The sequence below is a fragment of the Xyrauchen texanus genome, chromosome 40, assembly GCF_025860055.1.
Source record: "Xyrauchen texanus isolate HMW12.3.18 chromosome 40, RBS_HiC_50CHRs, whole genome shotgun sequence".
Lineage (NCBI taxonomy): Eukaryota > Metazoa > Chordata > Actinopteri > Cypriniformes > Catostomidae > Xyrauchen > Xyrauchen texanus.
The window spans coordinates 2,346,461-2,365,576 of NC_068315.1; the positions used below are offsets into that span (position 1 = coordinate 2,346,461).

General features: G+C 38.1%; 1 protein-coding gene across 1 annotated transcript; it reads right to left on the bottom strand.

Annotated features, from left to right (window-relative positions):
- Positions 1 to 3,930: 3,930 nt before the first annotated feature.
- Positions 3,931 to 19,085, bottom strand: mrpl38 (mitochondrial ribosomal protein L38). Its single transcript, XM_052113004.1, has 9 exons — positions 18,965 to 19,085; positions 18,295 to 18,480; positions 15,648 to 15,779; positions 15,341 to 15,543; positions 15,180 to 15,252; positions 12,196 to 12,241; positions 4,880 to 5,038; positions 4,605 to 4,741; positions 3,931 to 4,135 (listed from the first exon to the last, which is right to left on the bottom strand). The coding sequence occupies exons 1-9, from the start codon at positions 19,050 to 19,052 to the stop codon at positions 3,999 to 4,001; spliced, it is 1,161 nt and encodes a 386-aa protein (XP_051968964.1). The 5' UTR covers positions 19,053 to 19,085; the 3' UTR covers positions 3,931 to 3,998.
- Positions 19,086 to 19,116: the final 31 nt, after the last annotated feature.

Consider the following 19,116-nt stretch of genomic DNA (forward strand, 5'->3'; position numbering starts at 1 on the left):
TTTGCTACATTGACGCTTAGAGTTCAGTTTTTGTTTGCTACATTGACGCTAAATAGAGTTCAGTTTTTGTTTGCTACTTTGACGCTAAATAGAGTTCAGTTTTTGTTTGCTACTTTGACGCTAAATAGAGTTCAGTTTTTGTTTGCTACATTGACGCTAAATAGAGTTCAGTTTTTGTTTGCTACTTTGACGCTAAATAGAGTTCAGTTTTTGTTGCTACTTTGACGCTAAATAGAGTTCAGTTTTTGTTTGCTACATTGACGCTTAGAGTTCAGTTTTTGTTTGCTACATTGACGCTAAATAGAGTTCAGTTTTTGTTTGCTACTTTGACGCTAAATAGAGTTCAGTTTTTGTTTGCTACCTTGACGCTAAATAGAGTTCAGTTTTTGTTTGCTACATTGACGCTAAATAGAGTTCAGTTTTTGTTTGCTACATTGATGCTAAATAGTTTTCAGTTTTTGTTTGCTACATCGACGCTAAATAGTTTTCAGTTTTTGTGTGCTACATTGATGCTAAATAGTTTTCAGTTTTTGTTTGCTACATCGACGCTTAAATAGTTTTCAGTTTTTGTGTGCTACTTTGACGCTAAATAGAGTTCAGTTTTTGTGTGCTACACTGACGCTAAATAGAGTTCAGTTTTTGTGTGCTACACTGACGCTAAATAGAGTTCAGTTTTTGTTTGCTACTTTGACGCTAAATAGAGTTCAGTTTTTGTTTGCTACTTTGACGCTAAATAGAGTTCAGTTTTTGTTTGCTACTTTGACGCTAAATAGAGTTCAGTTTTTGTTTGCTACTTTGACGTTAAACAGTTCAGTTTTTGTTTGCTACTTTGACGTTAAATAGAGTTCAGTTTTTGATTGCTACTTTGACGCTAAATAGAGTTAAGTTTTTGTTTGCTACTTTGATGCTAAATAGAGTTCAGTTTTTGTTTGCTACTTTGATGCTAAATAGAGTTCAGTTTTTGTTTGCTACATTGACGCTAAATAGAGTTCAGTTTTTGTTTGCTACTTTGACGCTAAATAGAGTTCAGTTTTTGTTTGCTACTTTGATGCTAAATAGTTTTCAGTTTTTGTTTGCTACATTGACGCTAAATAGAGTTCAGTTTTTGTTTGCTACATTGACGCTAAATAGAGTTCAGTTTTTGTTTGCTACTTTGACGCTAAATAGAGTTCAGTTTTTGTTTGCTACTTTGACGCTAAATAGAGTTCAGTTTTTGTTTGCTACATTGACGCTAGAGTTCAGTTTTTGTTTGCTACATTGACGCTAAATAGAGTTCAGTTTTTGTTTGCTACTTTGACGCTAAATAGAGTTCAGTTTTTGTTTGCTACTTTGACGCTAAATAGAGTTCAGTTTTTGTTTGCTACATTGACGCTAAATAGAGTTCAGTTTTTGTTTGCTACTTTGACGCTAAATAGAGTTCAGTTTTTGTTGCTACTTTGACGCTAAATAGAGTTCAGTTTTTGTTTGCTACATTGACGCTAGAGTTCAGTTTTTGTTTGCTACATTGACGCTAAATAGAGTTCAGTTTTTGTTTGCTACTTTGACGCTAAATAGAGTTCAGTTTTTGTTTGCTACCTTGACGCTAAATAGAGTTCAGTTTTTGTTTGCTACATTGACGCTAAATAGAGTTCAGTTTTTGTTTGCTACATTGATGCTAAATAGTTTTCAGTTTTTGTTTGCTACATCGACGCTAAATAGTTTTCAGTTTTTGTGTGCTACATTGATGCTAAATAGTTTTCAGTTTTTGTTTGCTACATCGACGCTAAATAGTTTTCAGTTTTTGTGTGCTACTTTGACGCTAAATAGAGTTCAGTTTTTGTGTGCTACACTGACGCTAAATAGAGTTCAGTTTTTGTGTGCTACACTGACGCTAAATAGAGTTCAGTTTTTGTTTGCTACTTTGACGCTAAATAGAGTTCAGTTTTTGTTTGCTACTTTGACGCTAAATAGAGTTCAGTTTTTGTTTGCTACTTTGACGCTAAATAGTTCAGTTTTTGTTTGCTACTTTGACGCTAAATAGAGTTCAGTTTTTGTTTGCTACTTTGACGTTAAATAGTTCAGTTTTTGTTTGCTACTTTGACGCTAAATAGAGTTCAGTTTTTGTTTGCTACTTCGACGCTAAATAGTTCAGTTTTTGTTTGCTACATTGACGCTAAATAGAGTTCAGTTTTTGTTTGCTACATTGACACTAAATAGAGTTCAGTTTTTGTGTGCTACTTTGACGCTAAATAGAGTTCAGTTTTTGTTTGCTACTTTGACGCTAAATAGAGTTCAGTTTTTGTTTGCTACATTGACGCTAAATAGAGTTCAGTTTTTGTTTGCTACATTGACACTAAATAGAGTTCAGTTTTTGTGTGCTACTTTGACGCTAAATAGAGTTCAGTTTTTGTTTGCTACTTTGACGCTAAATAGAGTTCAGTTTTTGTTTGCTACATTGACGCTAAATAGAGTTCAGTTTTTGTTTGCTACTTTGACGCTAAATAGAGTTCAGTTTTTGTTTGCTACTTTGACGCTAAATAGAGTTCAGTTTTTGTTTGCTACTTTGACGCTAAATAGAGTTCAGTTTTTGTTTGCTACTTGACGCTAAATGAGTTCAGTTTTGTTTGCTACTTTGATGCTAAATAGAGTTCAGTTTTTGTTTGCTACTTTGACGCTAAATAGAGTTCAGTTTTGTTTGCTACTTGCTAAATAGTTCAGTTTTGTGCTACTTGACGTAAATAGAGTTCAGTTTTTGTTTGCTACATTGACGCTAAATAGAGTTCAGTTTTTGTTTGCTACTTTGACGCTAAATAGAGTTCAGTTTTGTTTGCTACTTTGACGCTAAATAGAGTTCAGTTTTTGTTTGCTACTTTGACGCTAAATAGAGTTCAGTTTTTGTTTGCTACCTTGACGCTAAATAGAGTTCAGTTTTTGTTTGCTACATTGACGCTAAATAGAGTTCAGTTTTTGTTTGCTACATTGATGCTAAATAGTTTTCAGTTTTTGTTTGCTACATCGACGCTTAAATAGTTTTCAGTTTTTGTGTGCTACATTGATGCTAAATAGTTTTCAGTTTTTGTTTGCTACATCGACGCTAAATAGTTTTCAGTTTTTATGTGCTACTTTGACGCTAAATAGAGTTCAGTTTTTGTGTGCTACACTGACGCTAAATAGAGTTCAGTTTTTGTTTGCTACTTTGACGCTAAATAGAGTTCAGTTTTTGTTTGCTACTTTGACGCTAAATAGAGTTCAGTTTTTGTTTGCTACTTTGACGCTAAATAGAGTTCAGTTTTTGTTTGCTACTTTGACGCTAAATAGAGTTCAGTTTTTGTGTGCTACTTTGACGCTAAATAGAGTTCAGTTTTTGTTTGCTACTTTGACGCTAAATAGTTCAGTTTTTGTTTGCTACTTTGACGCTAAATAGAGTTCAGTTTTTGTTTGCTACTTCGACGCTAAATAGTAGTTTTTTTTGCTACATTGACGCTAAATAGAGTTCAGTTTTTGTGTGCTACATTGACGCTAAATAGAGTTCAGTTTTTGTTTGCTACATTGACACTAAATAGAGTTCAGTTTTTGTTTGCTACTTTGACGCTAAATAGAGTTCAGTTTTTGTTTGCTACTTCGACGCTAAATAGAGTTCAGTTTTTGTTTGCTACTTTGACGCTAAATAGAGTTCAGTTTTTGTTTGCTACTTTGACGCTAAATAGAGTTCAGTTTTTGTTTGCTACTTTGACGCTAAATAGAGTTCAGTTTTTGTGTGCTACTTTGACGCTAAATAGAGTTCAGTTTTTGATTGATACTTTGACGCTAAATAGAGTTCAGTTTTTGTTTGCTACTTTGCCACCAAAATATTTTGTTGTTTGAAATACCTTTCAACAGAAATCACACTTTCTCAAACACCATAACCGGCACAACTTCACTCTCATTCAGTACACATGCAACATGTTCCATAACACATATAGTTTATTAGAAACAAAACCTGTCATTTTAATAGCAGAATGAACATAAAATGTGTGCGTTTAATAAATTCCATAGGTGTGCTCTGTTCCATCTCTGTAGCGGTCCAGGTATCGGAGCGGCTGTCCATGTGGATATTTCTTCTGAGGTGGGTGATACACTGGTGGCCTAACGTACTCAAACACCGGCTCTCTCATATCTGTGGAATTTATTAAACGATATAATCAATCATTTCCAGTGAGTCTTTGAGATTACATGCCAGTTCTTGCGACACGACAAAGAAGTGAATTGTCTTCGATCCGACAGTGTAAATGCAGGTCACAAAACAGCTTGTTATAAACACGTGTTTGAAGGGCAGTGGTTTGTGTTATGAACTTATGTGGGAACCTGCAACTCTGCACATTTTTAATGTCTGTCTAATTTGATCCATCCCGTTAAACAAATGGAGCCTCTACAAACAAGTTGATGAGTTTAAAGAAACACCCTGGAGTACTAGCAGCATTGCATAGTGTTCATAAAGATTGAGAAACATTGCCTTGTCTGATAAAGCTATAATCAAATCTGCTAATAAAACTATGTAGATTTTCTAGAAAATGTGCTCCATTACAGGAAAAGCAAGAGTTGGCATGTCTGGAATTCTTTTGTGTGCAAAGAAGTTTGTTACTCACTTAATCGCTCATGAAAGATGTTAGTGACAGATTCATCCCATTGGCTTTGAAAGAACGCAATACCAGCAGGAGTGATCACATTCTGGTGTTTCCTGTAGAAGTCTATAGTTTGGAAAGTCCGCTGCTTCAGACAGTAGCTATAAATATCACAGGGGGAAAATATCAATTTATACAAACACTCACAAATGAATGGCTCCTGCTCAGTTCTATGTCAAAAGGAAGTTCACTAATATTTGCAACATCGTGCAGAGAGTCAAATCTAGAGCTTAGCTCACCACGAGGAGGGTCGACGATCACTGCTGAAATCCACCGGGCCATCTTGTTTAAACAGGATGTAGATATATCTGTGAAAACCGGTTCCTTTGGCAGGGAAGGGGCTGATGTAATGACAGACATCCTCTCCTGATTTCAATGTACTTCCAGGGATATTCCCCCTAATATCATTTTCATAAAGATAGAAACTGACATCATCATCTTCTATCGGTCTGGTTCTCCAAAGAGGAGTTCACAAGTTCATGTGATTGAGGTAGAAATACAAATGCTAAATTAAATGTGCGACACAAAAAGACATTACTTGACATATAAGTGTGTAATTGCATACAAACATAAGATGTGTATTTATATGTGACCTGCTGCATCTTTTTGTGCCAGTTTGACACAGAAACGCATTGAGTTTCATGCATTAAAAAACAGAATTAGAAACTTTATAATTATATCTTTATGAAGCAGAGACTTTCCCTTTTCTTTTTAGTCCATTAAACGTAAAGGGCTCTATTTTCGTGGCCGCGCTAGGTGCTTCAACCGTGCACCACGTCAAGTGGGCGTGGGTGGGAGTGTTTGCGCTATCTGTGGGTGCATGCACGCACACTTTGGGTGTATTGTATGTCAACGATGAGGCCCAAGGTGCAATTTTCTATTTTTTCCAGAGAAATGGGTCGTTGCACTAAGACTGAGAAGCACGTCTATAAAATAAAACATTTAGAAACTAATAATAAAATTGCTATTATTATTATTATATTACAAATAGTATTGCCTATTTTGCCCCACTGAAGTGCTCATTTGGAAGATTTTGAGTTGGTATGCAGCTGTACATTTACACGTATTAACAACAGCAAGGAATATAATATACACTCACCTAAAGGATTATTAGGAACACCATACTAATACTGTGTTTGACCCCCTTTCGCCTTCAGAACTGCCTTAATTCTACGTGGCATTGATTCAACAAGGTGCTGAAAGCATTCTTTAGAAATGTTGGCCCATATTGATAGGATAGCATCTTGCAGTTGATGGAGATTTGTGGGATGCACATCCAGGGCACGAAGCTCCCGTTCCACCACATCCCAAAGATGCTCTATTGGGTTGAGATCTGGTGACTGTGGGGGCCATTTTAGTACAGTGAACTCATTGTCATGTTCAAGAAACCAATTTGAAATGATTCGAGCTTTGTGACATGGTGCATTATCCTGCTGGAAGTAGCCATCAGAGGATGAGTGGTACCCGTGGGGTCTTCTGCTGTTGTAGCCCATCCGCCTCAAGGTTGTGCGTGTTGTGGCTTCACAAATGCTTTGCTGCATACCTCGGTTGTAACGAGTGGTTATTTCAGGCAAAGTTGCTCTTCTATCAGCTTGAATCAGTCGGCCCATTCTCCTCTGACCTCTAGCATCAACAAGGCATTTTCGCCCACAGGACTGCCGCGATACTGGATGTTTTTCCCTTTTCACACCATTCTTTGTAAACCCTAGAAATGGTTGTGCGTGAAAATCCCAGTAACTGAGCAGATTGTGAAATACTCAGACCGCCCGTCTGGCACCAACAACCATGCCACGCTCAAAATTGCTTAAATCACCTTTCTTTCCCATTCTGACATTCAGTTTGGAGTTCAGGAGATTGTCTTGACCAGGACCACACCCCTAAATGCATTGAAGCAACTGCCATGTGATTGGTTGATTAGATAATTGCATTAATGAGAAATTGAACAGGTGTTCCTAATAATCCTTTAGGTGAGTGTGTATAAAAAAAAATACAAAGTTAACAGGGCTAAATTGTTCTTATCAAAAAGTCAGAGACTATTTATTTAATAGGGACGGGCCACTTCTATTCAAATGAATGGGAGAAGTTACAATGGCCAACCAAGAAGCTTTTAATGCTGATTTGAAATATGTCATTTAAACGTAAGCTTGGCAAACCGTTTTTGAGATTTTGGGGTTCCCCCATTCAAGTAGATTGGAGCTGCACTGGCATGACTGGAAATAGCCTCATGAGAGCTTTCCAAATATTCACAATATTCCGGGTTCAATACAAGTTAAGCTCAATCGACAGCATTTGAGGTATAATGTTGATTACCAGAAAAATGTATTTCCTTTTCTTTAAAAAAAAAAAAAGAAGCAGCAAAGATGGAGGTTACAATGAGGCACTTATAATGGAAGTCATTGGGGACAAATTTTGGAAGGTTTTAAGCCAAAAATGTGAAAATTATAATTTTATAAAAGCACTTGCATTAATTCTTCCGTTAAAATGAATCTCTTATTTGAGCTGTAAAGTTGTTTAAATTGTCATTTTTACAGGAAGTTGGCATGATATAACATGTGTGTTAACATTATAAAAGTGTGATAAAATCACTATGACGTTATAGCCAATTTTACAACTTTGTTACCACGACGATGTAATGTCAAACCCTAAAATGAAATGAAATAAGATGTTACTGCTCAAGTAATACACAAGTTTTAACAGAAGAATTAATGCAAGTGCTTTTATAAAACTATAAGCTTCAAATTTTTGCTTTTAAACCCTCAAATTTGGCCCCATTGACTTCCATTGTAATTGACTCACTGTAACACAGATGCTTGCTTTTGTTGTTAAGAAAAGGAGGAACGAGTCGAAATCAATCTTTGTGGTAATCAATATTATGCCACAAATGCTGTCGATTGAGCTAAACTTGTATTGAACCCGGAATATTCCTGATTCTATTTTGCATATTGAGTTTTTATAGTTTTAAAAGTGTTTTGGTCAAAATGAGTTACCATGATATTTTTATTAACTTTAATTTATAAACATATTTTGTTAATTGTTTGATCATGATGCTTAATGCACTAATGAATGGAACTTTATTGTAAATTGTTACCATGGTAACATGAGGTAAAGCCAAGCATGCATCTTCACTACCATGGTTACTCACACCCTAATGCAGCCTATTATAAATGTAATACGCTATAGTTATAGTATGATTACACTATATTGTGAAAATGTGTATAATGTCTGCACTTATATAGTGCTTTTTTTAACCTTAGAGGTTACCAAAGCACTTTACATTGTGTCCCATTCACACTCACACTCACACTCACACATCAATGGTGGCAGAGCTGCCATGCAAGGTGCTAGCCGCCATTGGGAGCAACTTGGGGTTCAGTGTCTTGCCCAAGGACACTTCGGCATGTGGAGTCGTGTGGGCCGGGAATCAAACCACCAACCCTGTGATTGGCAGCCGACCCACTCAACCACATAAGCCACAGCCGCCGCTAATATACTATAGTTAAAGGGTGCTGATGTATGAAAAGACTGCTAATTTATATCTGTGCATGCCAGTGTTTTCTCTTGTTCATTTGTCAATGCTGTTCAGAGTGTCTAGTTTACTCACTTAGGGCTTTCATAGAGAATGGTTTCTGCGACTCGTGCCATGTTAAACATATTACATGTATTGATTATAGTATTAACAGTAAATTATGCATAATTACATGTAACTAACCCTAACCCTATAGTAAGTACATGTTGTTAATTAATATTACTCAGTACTTATTAGTGTAATTACAGTGTAACAAGGACACTGTAAAACAAAATGTAACCAAGATTTACGCTGCACATCGCAGTTAAGAGCACAAGACCGGTCCGCCAGTAAACGCACTTGTTCTGCGCTCGCGCAACTCTGTATCATTAATACAGGTAGCACATAACGCGGTTTCGTTCCACTTTTGAAGGTTTTGCCGGTTGATAATGCTTTACAGAAAACAGCAGCTTATAAACGGAGAGCGAGAGAGAGTCGGCTTAAGTCGCAACAGTGCGACCTATAATACAATTTTGGTGCACCGGCGGGAAAAACGTTCGCAGTCTGGATCCCTGAAATAACCGTAGAAAAACCTCCAAATTATATTGCATTTGACCTGCCCATAGGCACTTTGCACACACGATTTCGCCAACCCGCTTGTGCCTAGAATTTGCCTAGAGTTATTGAGTATGTAGTAATAGTTACTGCAGAAAAGATAAACATTGATATAGATGCTCAAATCCATCCACCATCTTTCTATTCATTCATCATTATTATTATCACAACCATCCTTTTTCTTGTCATCTTCCAATTTCTCTTTCCTTCCCTTTTTGTCTTTCATAACTCATAATCATCATCTACTCATCTTTCTTTCCATCCATCATTTTACTTCATTTCTTTCATCCATCGATCCATCCTTTTTTCCTTTGTTTCTTTCATCCATCATTCCTTCCATCCATCCATTCATTTTCATCCACTTTTGCTTCCTTCCATTAATTCTTCCATTTTTTCTATCATCCATCCATCCATCCTTCCATTAATTTTTCCTTCCTTTTTCATTTTCCTTCCATTTTGTTTCTTTCCTTCCTTCTGTCCATCTTTACTCCATTTCTTCCATTCATCCATCCATTTCTTCTTTCCTCCCATTCCATCTTTACATCCTTCCTTCTTTCCTTCCATTCATCCATCCATTTCTTCTTTCTTTCCATTCATCCATCCATTTCTTCTTTCCTTCCATTCATCCATCCATTTCTTCTTTCCTTCATTCCATCTTTACATCCTTCCTTCTTTCCATTCATCCATCCATTTCTTCTTTCCTTCCTTCCCACTCCATAAATTCTACATTTATTTTCTTTCCTTCTGTCCATCTTTACTCCATTTCTTCCATTCATCCATCCATCCACTTTTCCTTTCCTTCCTTCTGTCCTTTCATCCTCCTTCCATTCATTCCTTCCATTCATCCACAGATTTTTTTCTTTCCTTCCATTCATTCCTTCCATTCATCCACAGATTTTTTTCTTTCCTTCCATTCATTTTTCCTTACATCCATCCTTTCTTCTTTCCTTCCATTTATTCATTCATCCTTCCATTCATTCTTCCTTCTTTCCTTCCTTCCATCCATCTTTCCTTCCTTCCATTCATTCTTCCTTCAATCCATCCATTCTTCCTTCTTTCCTTCCATCCATCTTTACATCCATCCTTCCATTCATCCTTTCTTCTTTCCTTCCATCCATCTTTACATACATTCTTCCTTATTTCCTTCCATCCATTCTTCCATTCATTTTTCCTTCCATCCATTCTTCCTTCTTTCTTTCCTTCCATCCATTCTTCCTTCTTTCCTTCCATCCATTTATCCATTTTTCCTTCCTTTGCACTCCATAACAACACCACATTGGCCTGCATGATGTATTTATCTGTTTTCTGATTATCAGCATTTTTCAAAAACTGTTCCCAGCTTTCTGATCAGCAGAAGTGGTCATTCACCTATTGTCAGTTACACCTTATTTGCTAAGATGTGGTAAATCCTCACAACTCTTAGTACAAAACTCAAAGCAGATCAAAGCAAAAAGTCCAACACACAAAATTACATAGTAACTTTTCCACCACACCTAATCAGTGTGCCATCAAAGAAATACCTTTCATATGAAGTTATTGTCTTTCACAATGCAATGCTCACAATACTTTTGATATATAACACAAGCCATTTATTTCAACATTGAGCAGGACAGACAGCAAGGAATAGGAAGAGCTTGTGGACAAGGGAGACGTCAGAGTGATGGGCATGGGCACCAACACAGAGGTCAGAGTGGTGGGCATGGGCACCAACAGAGAGGTCAGAGTGGTGGGCATGGGCACCGTCATAGGGTTTGGTCATCAGAGAGAGGGACCATCATCGTTAAACATGTGGTGAATCGTGGCCTTACTATGGCATTGTTTCAGGCCCATCCTCAGTTCATGACCCCCATACTTCTCATTTCCTCACCCCTATCGAGGACATTGTTTCAGCATGGAGCGTGGAAGGTCTATGATCGCCAACCCCTTGAGCACACCACCCTCCTTCAGGCCATGACATCAATGCAGACCACGCTCAAGCATGGATTTCCCATGCCAAAAGTTTTTTCCCCAGAGATGCATGAACAATGATGACATTCATTGCGATGTGGGAAAGAATCTATGACTCAAGCGCTCAAGTGCTAGGATAGATTCTGTAAATGTCCCAGATCCATTCCAGACATCTAATTAATTTTCACAAAATTAGAACAGAAATCGATGTTTATTCGATTTGTTTATTATTAAAGGCTCGTAACATGTTGATTAATAAAGATGTATTTAGAAGGGAAAAATGTTTTGGTCTAAAAGGTTAACTCATGCGGCGCTTCATGTCTACACACATGCAGGGAAAAGAGGCGACGCGTGCGGAGCGGGACAGGGCAGAAATGATGCATGTTTGGTGCTAGAGAACAATATTCAAGATTACAGCACAGAAAGATCAGAGCTGTTGTCCACATCACTGTTGTTCTGTCGCGCTCTTCGCTAGAGACGATGAGAGGGCGCAACCGTTGTCATGAAGTCTTGCGGTGCGGATGGAATCAATCCGGTGTCCGGCGTATCCTAATCGTTAGCAAGGCAGCTAGCATTAGCAAGTTCATCCAGTCTGACCCTACGTTACCACTGGCCGTTGTGAGCGAAGCTGAGAGCGTTTTCAATTCATTCCTATGAAAGCCAAGCGTCACACTTGGACGGTGGATCGTAGGATTGGCTAGCGCTGTGAGCGCCTTTGAGCGGATTTCAACGGTCAACGGTTGTGTGGCGAGAGATGTTTACAATACAAATGAATGCACAATTGCAAAGTTTGTATGAAAGACTGGCTGTGTTACAAATGGTTTTCAAATGAGGTTTTACCACATACTTGCGATTAATAGTATTAAAGCGATCAATACAAACTGTAAAATAGAGCCCGAAATGTGATTCTCCATCAAAGTGCAGGTCACATATGTGCTTTAAATGTGTTTATTTTATATAAATATTTCTCCAGTGAACATGCACAGATTCATATAGTTACCGACAGGTTAAAATTAAAATCTCAGGGGGTACTTCAAGTAAATAATTAGGCAATATCACAGTTACAATTGTGCTGTAATGTATTTTGCTGTATGAGCGCAGCATTAACTGTTGTATTAAAGAAATAAATGAATATTGAGAAACTGACATTTCAGACACATTATGGGCAGATATGATATGCTAGCAAAAATAATTGCCATTTTCCTCCATCACAAACGGATCATTTTGAAAACGCTCTCCATTGCTTCATACGTTTGAAAACGAAAACGTATTAGTGTGGACGTGGCTTCAGGCAAATGGAATGTCACAAACAGTGAAGCGTGCCAGTGCAACTGAAATGCCAATTTTCCAATCAAAATAGAGCACTGGATCAAATTACTGTTGCATAATTAAGACCATGGACCATTCAGCTCTAGGTGTTGGGATTCTAGCATTGCTGAAATATGCTTCATATGGTTCGAGTCATACATGATAAGCAGAAATACTCACACCAGCCAGTGCAGATACTCCTGCTCACCATCCTGGAGATGTTCATCTGCAAACATTCAATGTCACTTTATTGCCCTCTTGAGGAGGAACATCATAATGCATTTGACTAATTGCCATTAAAGGAATATTCCAGGTTCAATACAAGTTAAGCTCATTTGACATTATTGATAATGTAAGGAAAGGAAGCAAGGTGGAAAAATAATTTCTCTTCAAAAAAAATGTTCTCTCTTAAAAACAAACACATTTTTCTCTCCCTTCAAAAAAACTATTTTTTCTCCCCTTAAATTTTTTTTTTTTCTTCATTCAAAAAAAAAAAAAATTTTTTTTCTTCATTCCAAAAAAAATTTATTTTTTCTTCATTCCAAAAAAAAAATTTTTTTCTTCATTCCAAAAAAAAAAATTTTTTTTTCTTCATTCCAAAAAAAAATTTTTTTTTTCTTCATTCCCAAAAAAAAATTTTTTTTTCTTCATTCCAAAAAAAATTATTTTTTTTCTTCATTCAAAAAAAGACTAAACGCACATTCAACCGGACGACTGCAATGGAGATATAACGGGAGACATTTTCAAAGATTGAAAGAGACTTTTAAGAAACTACGTTTTTAAATATACAGGTGAAACTCGAAAAATTAGAATATCGTGCAAAAGTTCATTAATTTCAGTAATTCAACTTAAAAGGTGAAACTAATATATTATATAGACTCATTACAAGTAAGATATTTCAAGCCTTTATTTGATATAATTTTGATGATTATGGCTTACAGCTTATGAAAACCCCAAATTCAGAATCTCAGAAAATTAGAATATTGTGAAAAGGTTCAGTATTGTAGGCTCAAAGTGTCACACTCTAATCAGCTAAACACCTGCAAAGGGTTCCTGAGCCTTTAAATGGTCTCTCAGTCTGGTTCAGTTGAATTCACAATCATGGGGAAGACTGCTGACCTGACAGTTGTGCAGAAAACCATCATTGACACTCTCCACAAGGAGGGAAAGCCTCAAAAGGTAATTGCAAAAGAAGTTGGATGTTCTCAAAGTGCTGTATCAAAGCACATTAATAGAAAGTTAAGTGGAAGGGAAAAGTGTGGAAGAAAAAGGTGCACAAGCAGCAGGGATGACCGTAGCCTGGAGAGGATTGTCAGGAAAAGGCCATTCAAATGTGTGGGGAGCTTCACAAGGAGTGGACTGAGGCTGGAGTTACTGCATCAAGAGCCACCACACACAGACGGGTCCTGGACATGGGCTTCAAATGTCAAACGTCTTACCTGGGCTAAAGAAAAAAAGAACTGGTCTGTTGCTCAGTGGTCCAAAGTCCTCTTTTCTGATGAGAGCAAATTTTGCATCTCATTTGGAAACCAAGGTCCCAGAGTCTGGAGGAAGAATGGAGAGGCACACAATCCAAGATGCTTGAAGTCCAGTGTGAAGTTTCCACAGTCTGTGTTGGTTTGGGGAGCCATGTCATCAGCTGGTGTTGGTCCACTGTGCTTTATTAAGTCCAGAGTCAACGCAGCCGTCTACCGGGACATTTTAGAGCACTTCATGCTTCCTTCAGCAGACAAGCTTTATGGAGATGCTGACTTCATTTTCCAGCAGGACTTGGCACCTGCCCACACTGCCAAAAGTACCAAAACCTGGTTCAATGACCATGGTATTACTGTGCTTGATTGGCCAGCAAACTCGCCTGACCTGAACCCCATAGAGAATCTATGGGGCATTGCTAAGAGAAAGATGAGAGACATGAGACCAAACAATGCAGAAGAGCTGAAGGCCGCTATTGAAGCATCTTGGTCTTCCATAACACCTCAGCAGTGCCACAGGCTGATAGCATCCATGCCACGCCGCATTGAGGCAGTAATTAATGCAAAAGGGGCCCAAACCAAGTACTGAGTACATATGCATGATTATACTTTTCAGGGGGCCGACATTTCTGTATTTAAAATCCTTTTTTTTATTGATTTCATGTAATATTCAAATTTTCTGAGATTCTGAATTTGGGGTTTTCATAAGCTGTAAGCCATAATCATCAAAATTATATCACATTAACACATTTTCCGTCCAGTTTATCAAAATGAAATGTTTAAGGCGAAATAATTAAGATGTTCACATATTGTATTGAGGTCATTTCTTGTCTGAATGAATCAAGTTGCTAAACTACTAATAATTAAAACAACAAAATGTAACATTTGCCTCATTGCCTCTACTATTCTTCCCGGGTTATGCTTTCTCTGTTGCTGTATGTCATGTCCAGATTGTCATGGTGAAATTGAATTATAATAATATACCCGGGGAGCGATACTATAGGTGATTCCTCACCCCTCACCAATTTGTTTAGGCATTTTACATCGGCGTGACAGACCAACAATATTTTGATATTTGACATTCTTCATCTGGAACTCTTCACTTCTGCAGTAGGGGGTGAAAGGTCATGTGCTACAGGAAGTGTGGGGTGAAAGGTCATGTGCTACAGGAAGTGTGGGGTGAAAGGTCAAGTGCTACAGGAAGTGTGGGGTGAAAGGTCAAGTGCTAGAGAAAAATATATAATTAAATTTCACCATGAAACTCTGCACATGACATATGTGAGAAAGCATTAAAAGCATAAGATCACATGCTTACTGATAGTGACACCTGGTGGCCAATGTTGGTATTGCCCCATTGACTTCATTGTAAATGCTTTACTATAAAAACATAATTTTTTTTAAATAAACAAGGGGTGATTCAAAATGTATTTATGTAGTAATCAACACTATGCCACAAAAGCTGTAGGTTGAGCTTAATATGTATTAAACCCGGAATATTCCTTTAAACCACAGTGGCATATTTGCAAACCAAATGACACAAAAAGGATTTTAAATGAAAAAACAAACAAACAAAAAAACACTATTTACCGTTTTATAATCGCTCATCTTAGAAACCAAACTCTTGGAAGCTTTAACTAAATAAAACTATAATAGAATAGAATTAGAATAGACTTAATGTAAGCAATTCTATACCTGGGCTGGTTAGCAACAGCGTCCAAAGAGAATTCTCTTCTGCATCAAAACTTATCTGAGGTGCTTGTGCAGCCTAAAGATTTTACACAGAGTGGAAATCAAAGTCTGTTTACTTTATTTCAAAACGGAGTTCGTTTGAAAACCGCTCCTCTCCGCCTCACCTGACTTGGCGTTAAGTGATTCCCATAATGCACTGTTGCATTGCTGTCGTCTCCGTAAGTCACTCGCAGCATGACACGCGGCACAAAATACGCCATGGGAAAGAGGTCCTTATAGATTCCATAGTGTTCTGCCAGTCTGTGGATGTGGTGCGGCCCATTTGTCTTCTCCCATTGCGCCTTAACTCTGTCCAGGGGAACGCAAACTGGAGACAAAATAAAATCACAACTTAAATTTCAGTTCCTCGCACAAAGCTACGGCATGACTTAACAGACTTAGGATAAAATGCACAAGTCAAGCATCACTCACAGTTGCGCAGTCGAGCATTTCTCTCCAGCTCAGGGTTCTTCTTGTTCTCCTTCATCACTTTCCTCCTCTCCCTCACTTGTGTCTTCCTGGAGGGCTGCTGGTAAGGGAGCCCGATGTTGACCGGCTCAGCAGCTGCACACAAAAACACCAACACCCCATGAGACGTTTCTTAAAGGGACAGTTCACCCAAAAATTAAAGGGCACCTATTATGGAATTTTGAAAATGACCTTTCATGTAGTGTGTAACATAGATTTAAGTGAACAAAAACATCCTGCAAAGTTTTATATATGAAAGTTCACCATAAATTATTGTCTCTCAAAATTAGGAGTCGACTCTGAGTCAATGTAATGAATCGTTTATCCAATGAGTCATTTTCCTTTTCGTTGTGACGTCAAGACGAAAAATTATCAAATTGTCCGCGCCCACTCATTGCGCGCGCAGACACCAGGGAAAACTTGAAAACATCATGTCAACAACAAGACGCTGTGTTCTGAAGTTTATATGTACAACTTTACCACACAAGTATCGCCCGAACCTTGTGCGGTGTTCGCCTCATTTTAATGACGATTGCTTTATGAACATGAACGCTTTCAAGTGTGGATTCGCGAGCCGGTTGATACTGAAGGAAGGTTCAGTACCAAGTTTATTTGGATCAGCTTCCTCCTCCGAATCACAACCTGTAAGTATTATTAATAATTGTTGCTTTTATGTGTTTTTTAGCATGCTTAATAAGTATGTGTGTGTGTGTTGTGTACGTTACGCTCAGCGCAGCTTCTAGGTCTCCAATGTCAATGTTTTTGAAATATGTGAAATGTTTGTGGATGTTATTGGAGTTGTCATAAAGAATAGAGCAATAACTTGTAGTAATGCAGTGCTTTATCAATATGTTTATGCGTTGGGCTAACGCAAACAATAACTGATTGGGTGTTTATCATCGAAATTTGGGCTATGATTGCTAACATAAATCAACTCAAATTCCTTCTCTGATTTTGATTATTTTACTACAAAGCGGTGATGGCCGTTCCGTTTCCGACTCTGCACAGAGTATACCAATCACAACTGACTGGGTCATCTGACCAATCACCGCAGATTAGCGTCACGCAAAGGAGGGGTTTGGAAAAATGAGTCGTTGAACGAATCATTTGGGAGTCGGTGAGCAAATCAGGTAAACATAAATGCATATTATAAGACAACAAAAGTGTTTTTTGTCATTGCATGCATGTAAATTTAAAGAACATTTAAATGCCATAATAGGTGCCCTTTAAAATTCGCTCATCGTTTGCGCAGCCTCATGCCATCCCAGATATGTGACTTTCTTTGTTTAGCAGAACACAAATTAAGATTTTAAGAAGAATATTTCAGCTCTCTCGGCCAATACAATGTAAGTGAATGGTGACCAAAATTTTAAAGCTCCAAAAAGCACATAAAGGCAGTATAAAAGTAATCCATACGACTCCAGTGGTTAAATCCATATCTGTAGAAGCGATATAATAGGTGTGGGTGACAAACAGATCGATATTTAAGTCCTTTTTTACCATAAATCTCCACTTTTAAATATAGTTCAAATTTGCCAATTTGCATTATTTGCATGTCGCCACCTACTGGACAGGGAGGATAATTTATAATAAAAAAGGACTTAGATTGGCATCCAAATGTTTGGAATAATGTACAGATTTTGCTGTTTCGGAAGGACATTGGTGCTTTAATTCACCAAAGTGGCGTTCAGCTGATCACAATGTATAGTCAGGACATTACTGATGTACTGTACAACATTAAAGAGAAGACTCAGGGGTGCAGGACTTATGGGACACTTTTGAAAAGGTTCGAGTGGGCAAAGAAACACAGACATTGGACAACAGATAATTGGAAAAGAGTGTTACGGATCTTAACCCCATTGAGCTTTTGTGGGATCAGCTAGAATGTAAGGTGTGTGAGAAGTGCCCGACAAGAAAGTCACATCTATGACAAGTGCTACAGGAAGTGTGGGGTGAAAGGTCAAGTGCTACAGGAAGTGTGGGGTGAAAGGTCAAGTGCTACAGGAAGTGTGGGGTGAAAGGTCACCTGGACAAACTGACCACTAGAATAACAAGGATCTGCAAAGCCGTCATTGCTGCACATGGAGGATTTTATGATGAGAACTCTCTGAAGAAGTTTAAGGACATTTTTTTCTAATTGTAATAGTAATTTAACACGTTATTAATGTCCCGACTATACATTGTGATCAGCTGAATGTCACTTTGGTGAAAATAAAAAGTACCAATTTCTTTCCATAAAAGCAAAATTTTTGGCCACGAGAGTAATTATTGTTCTGTTTCTCACCCACATCTATCATATAGTTTCTGAAAATATAGATTTAACCACTGGAGTAGTATAGATTTCTAGTATGATGCCTATATATGCTTTTTTGCTTGCATTGTAGGGACAGAAAAGAAAGTCGTACACTTCTGGGATGGCATGAGGGTGAGTAAATGAGGAGAGAATTTTCCTATTTGGGTGAACTGTCCCTTTAATTCAATCAAAGTGATGAGCAGGCCCAGTGCAAGGAGGGAAGGCAATCCAATGCAATATCACTGTGCTGGCACAACAGATTATGTTTCTGTTGTTGTACTGGTTCATGGATCAATGGCTCAGTCAGTGATGATTTACCTTCCATTTTCTCCTCTTCTCTGTACTTCCTGTAGGTCTTCCACCACACCTCTTTCCTGTCGGCCTCCTCCGCCGCTCTCACATAGCGAGTGTAACTGCGATATTTCTCTAGCGAGTCCAGCTGTGTCCAGTCAATGTCTTCATTGGGCATCGGACCCAGAGGAGGGGACCAGTGACCCAGAACAGCTGCAGAGAGACAGGTCAGTTTTATAATTAATTATTATTATAATACACTTCATTTAAAGTACTTATACTGTATGTAATGCAATGCAATAGAGAGCTAGACAGTCAGTCAGATACACAGACAGACAAAGGATGGATAGACAGACAGATAGACAGAGGATAGGGCCACAGACAGACAAATAGACAGATGATAGACAGATGATTGATAGATAGATAGATAGATAGATAGATAGATAGATAGATAGATAGATGACATATACAGACATATTGACAGACAGACAGACAGACAGATAATAGTCAGACAGATAGATGACATACAGACATAGATAGATAGATAGATAAATGTTTAAAGAGCACAAGATCAACAAGGGAAGGTCATTCTCGCGCGCGCGCGCGCCCATACACGTATACATACACACACAGCAGCACTTTTACACTTCACTGCACATTTACGCGAGCCGATACAAATAATCTCCGCGTCCCTCACCTGAGGACCGCAGCGCTCTTGCATTATTCTTCAGCCCGAGATCCACCGCTGATCGCAGCAGAACACACGCCACCCTGCGCAGCGCCATGCTGAACACACAGACGCGCTGACGTCAACATACCAAACGCGTTTGACGTCATCACGTCTATGCG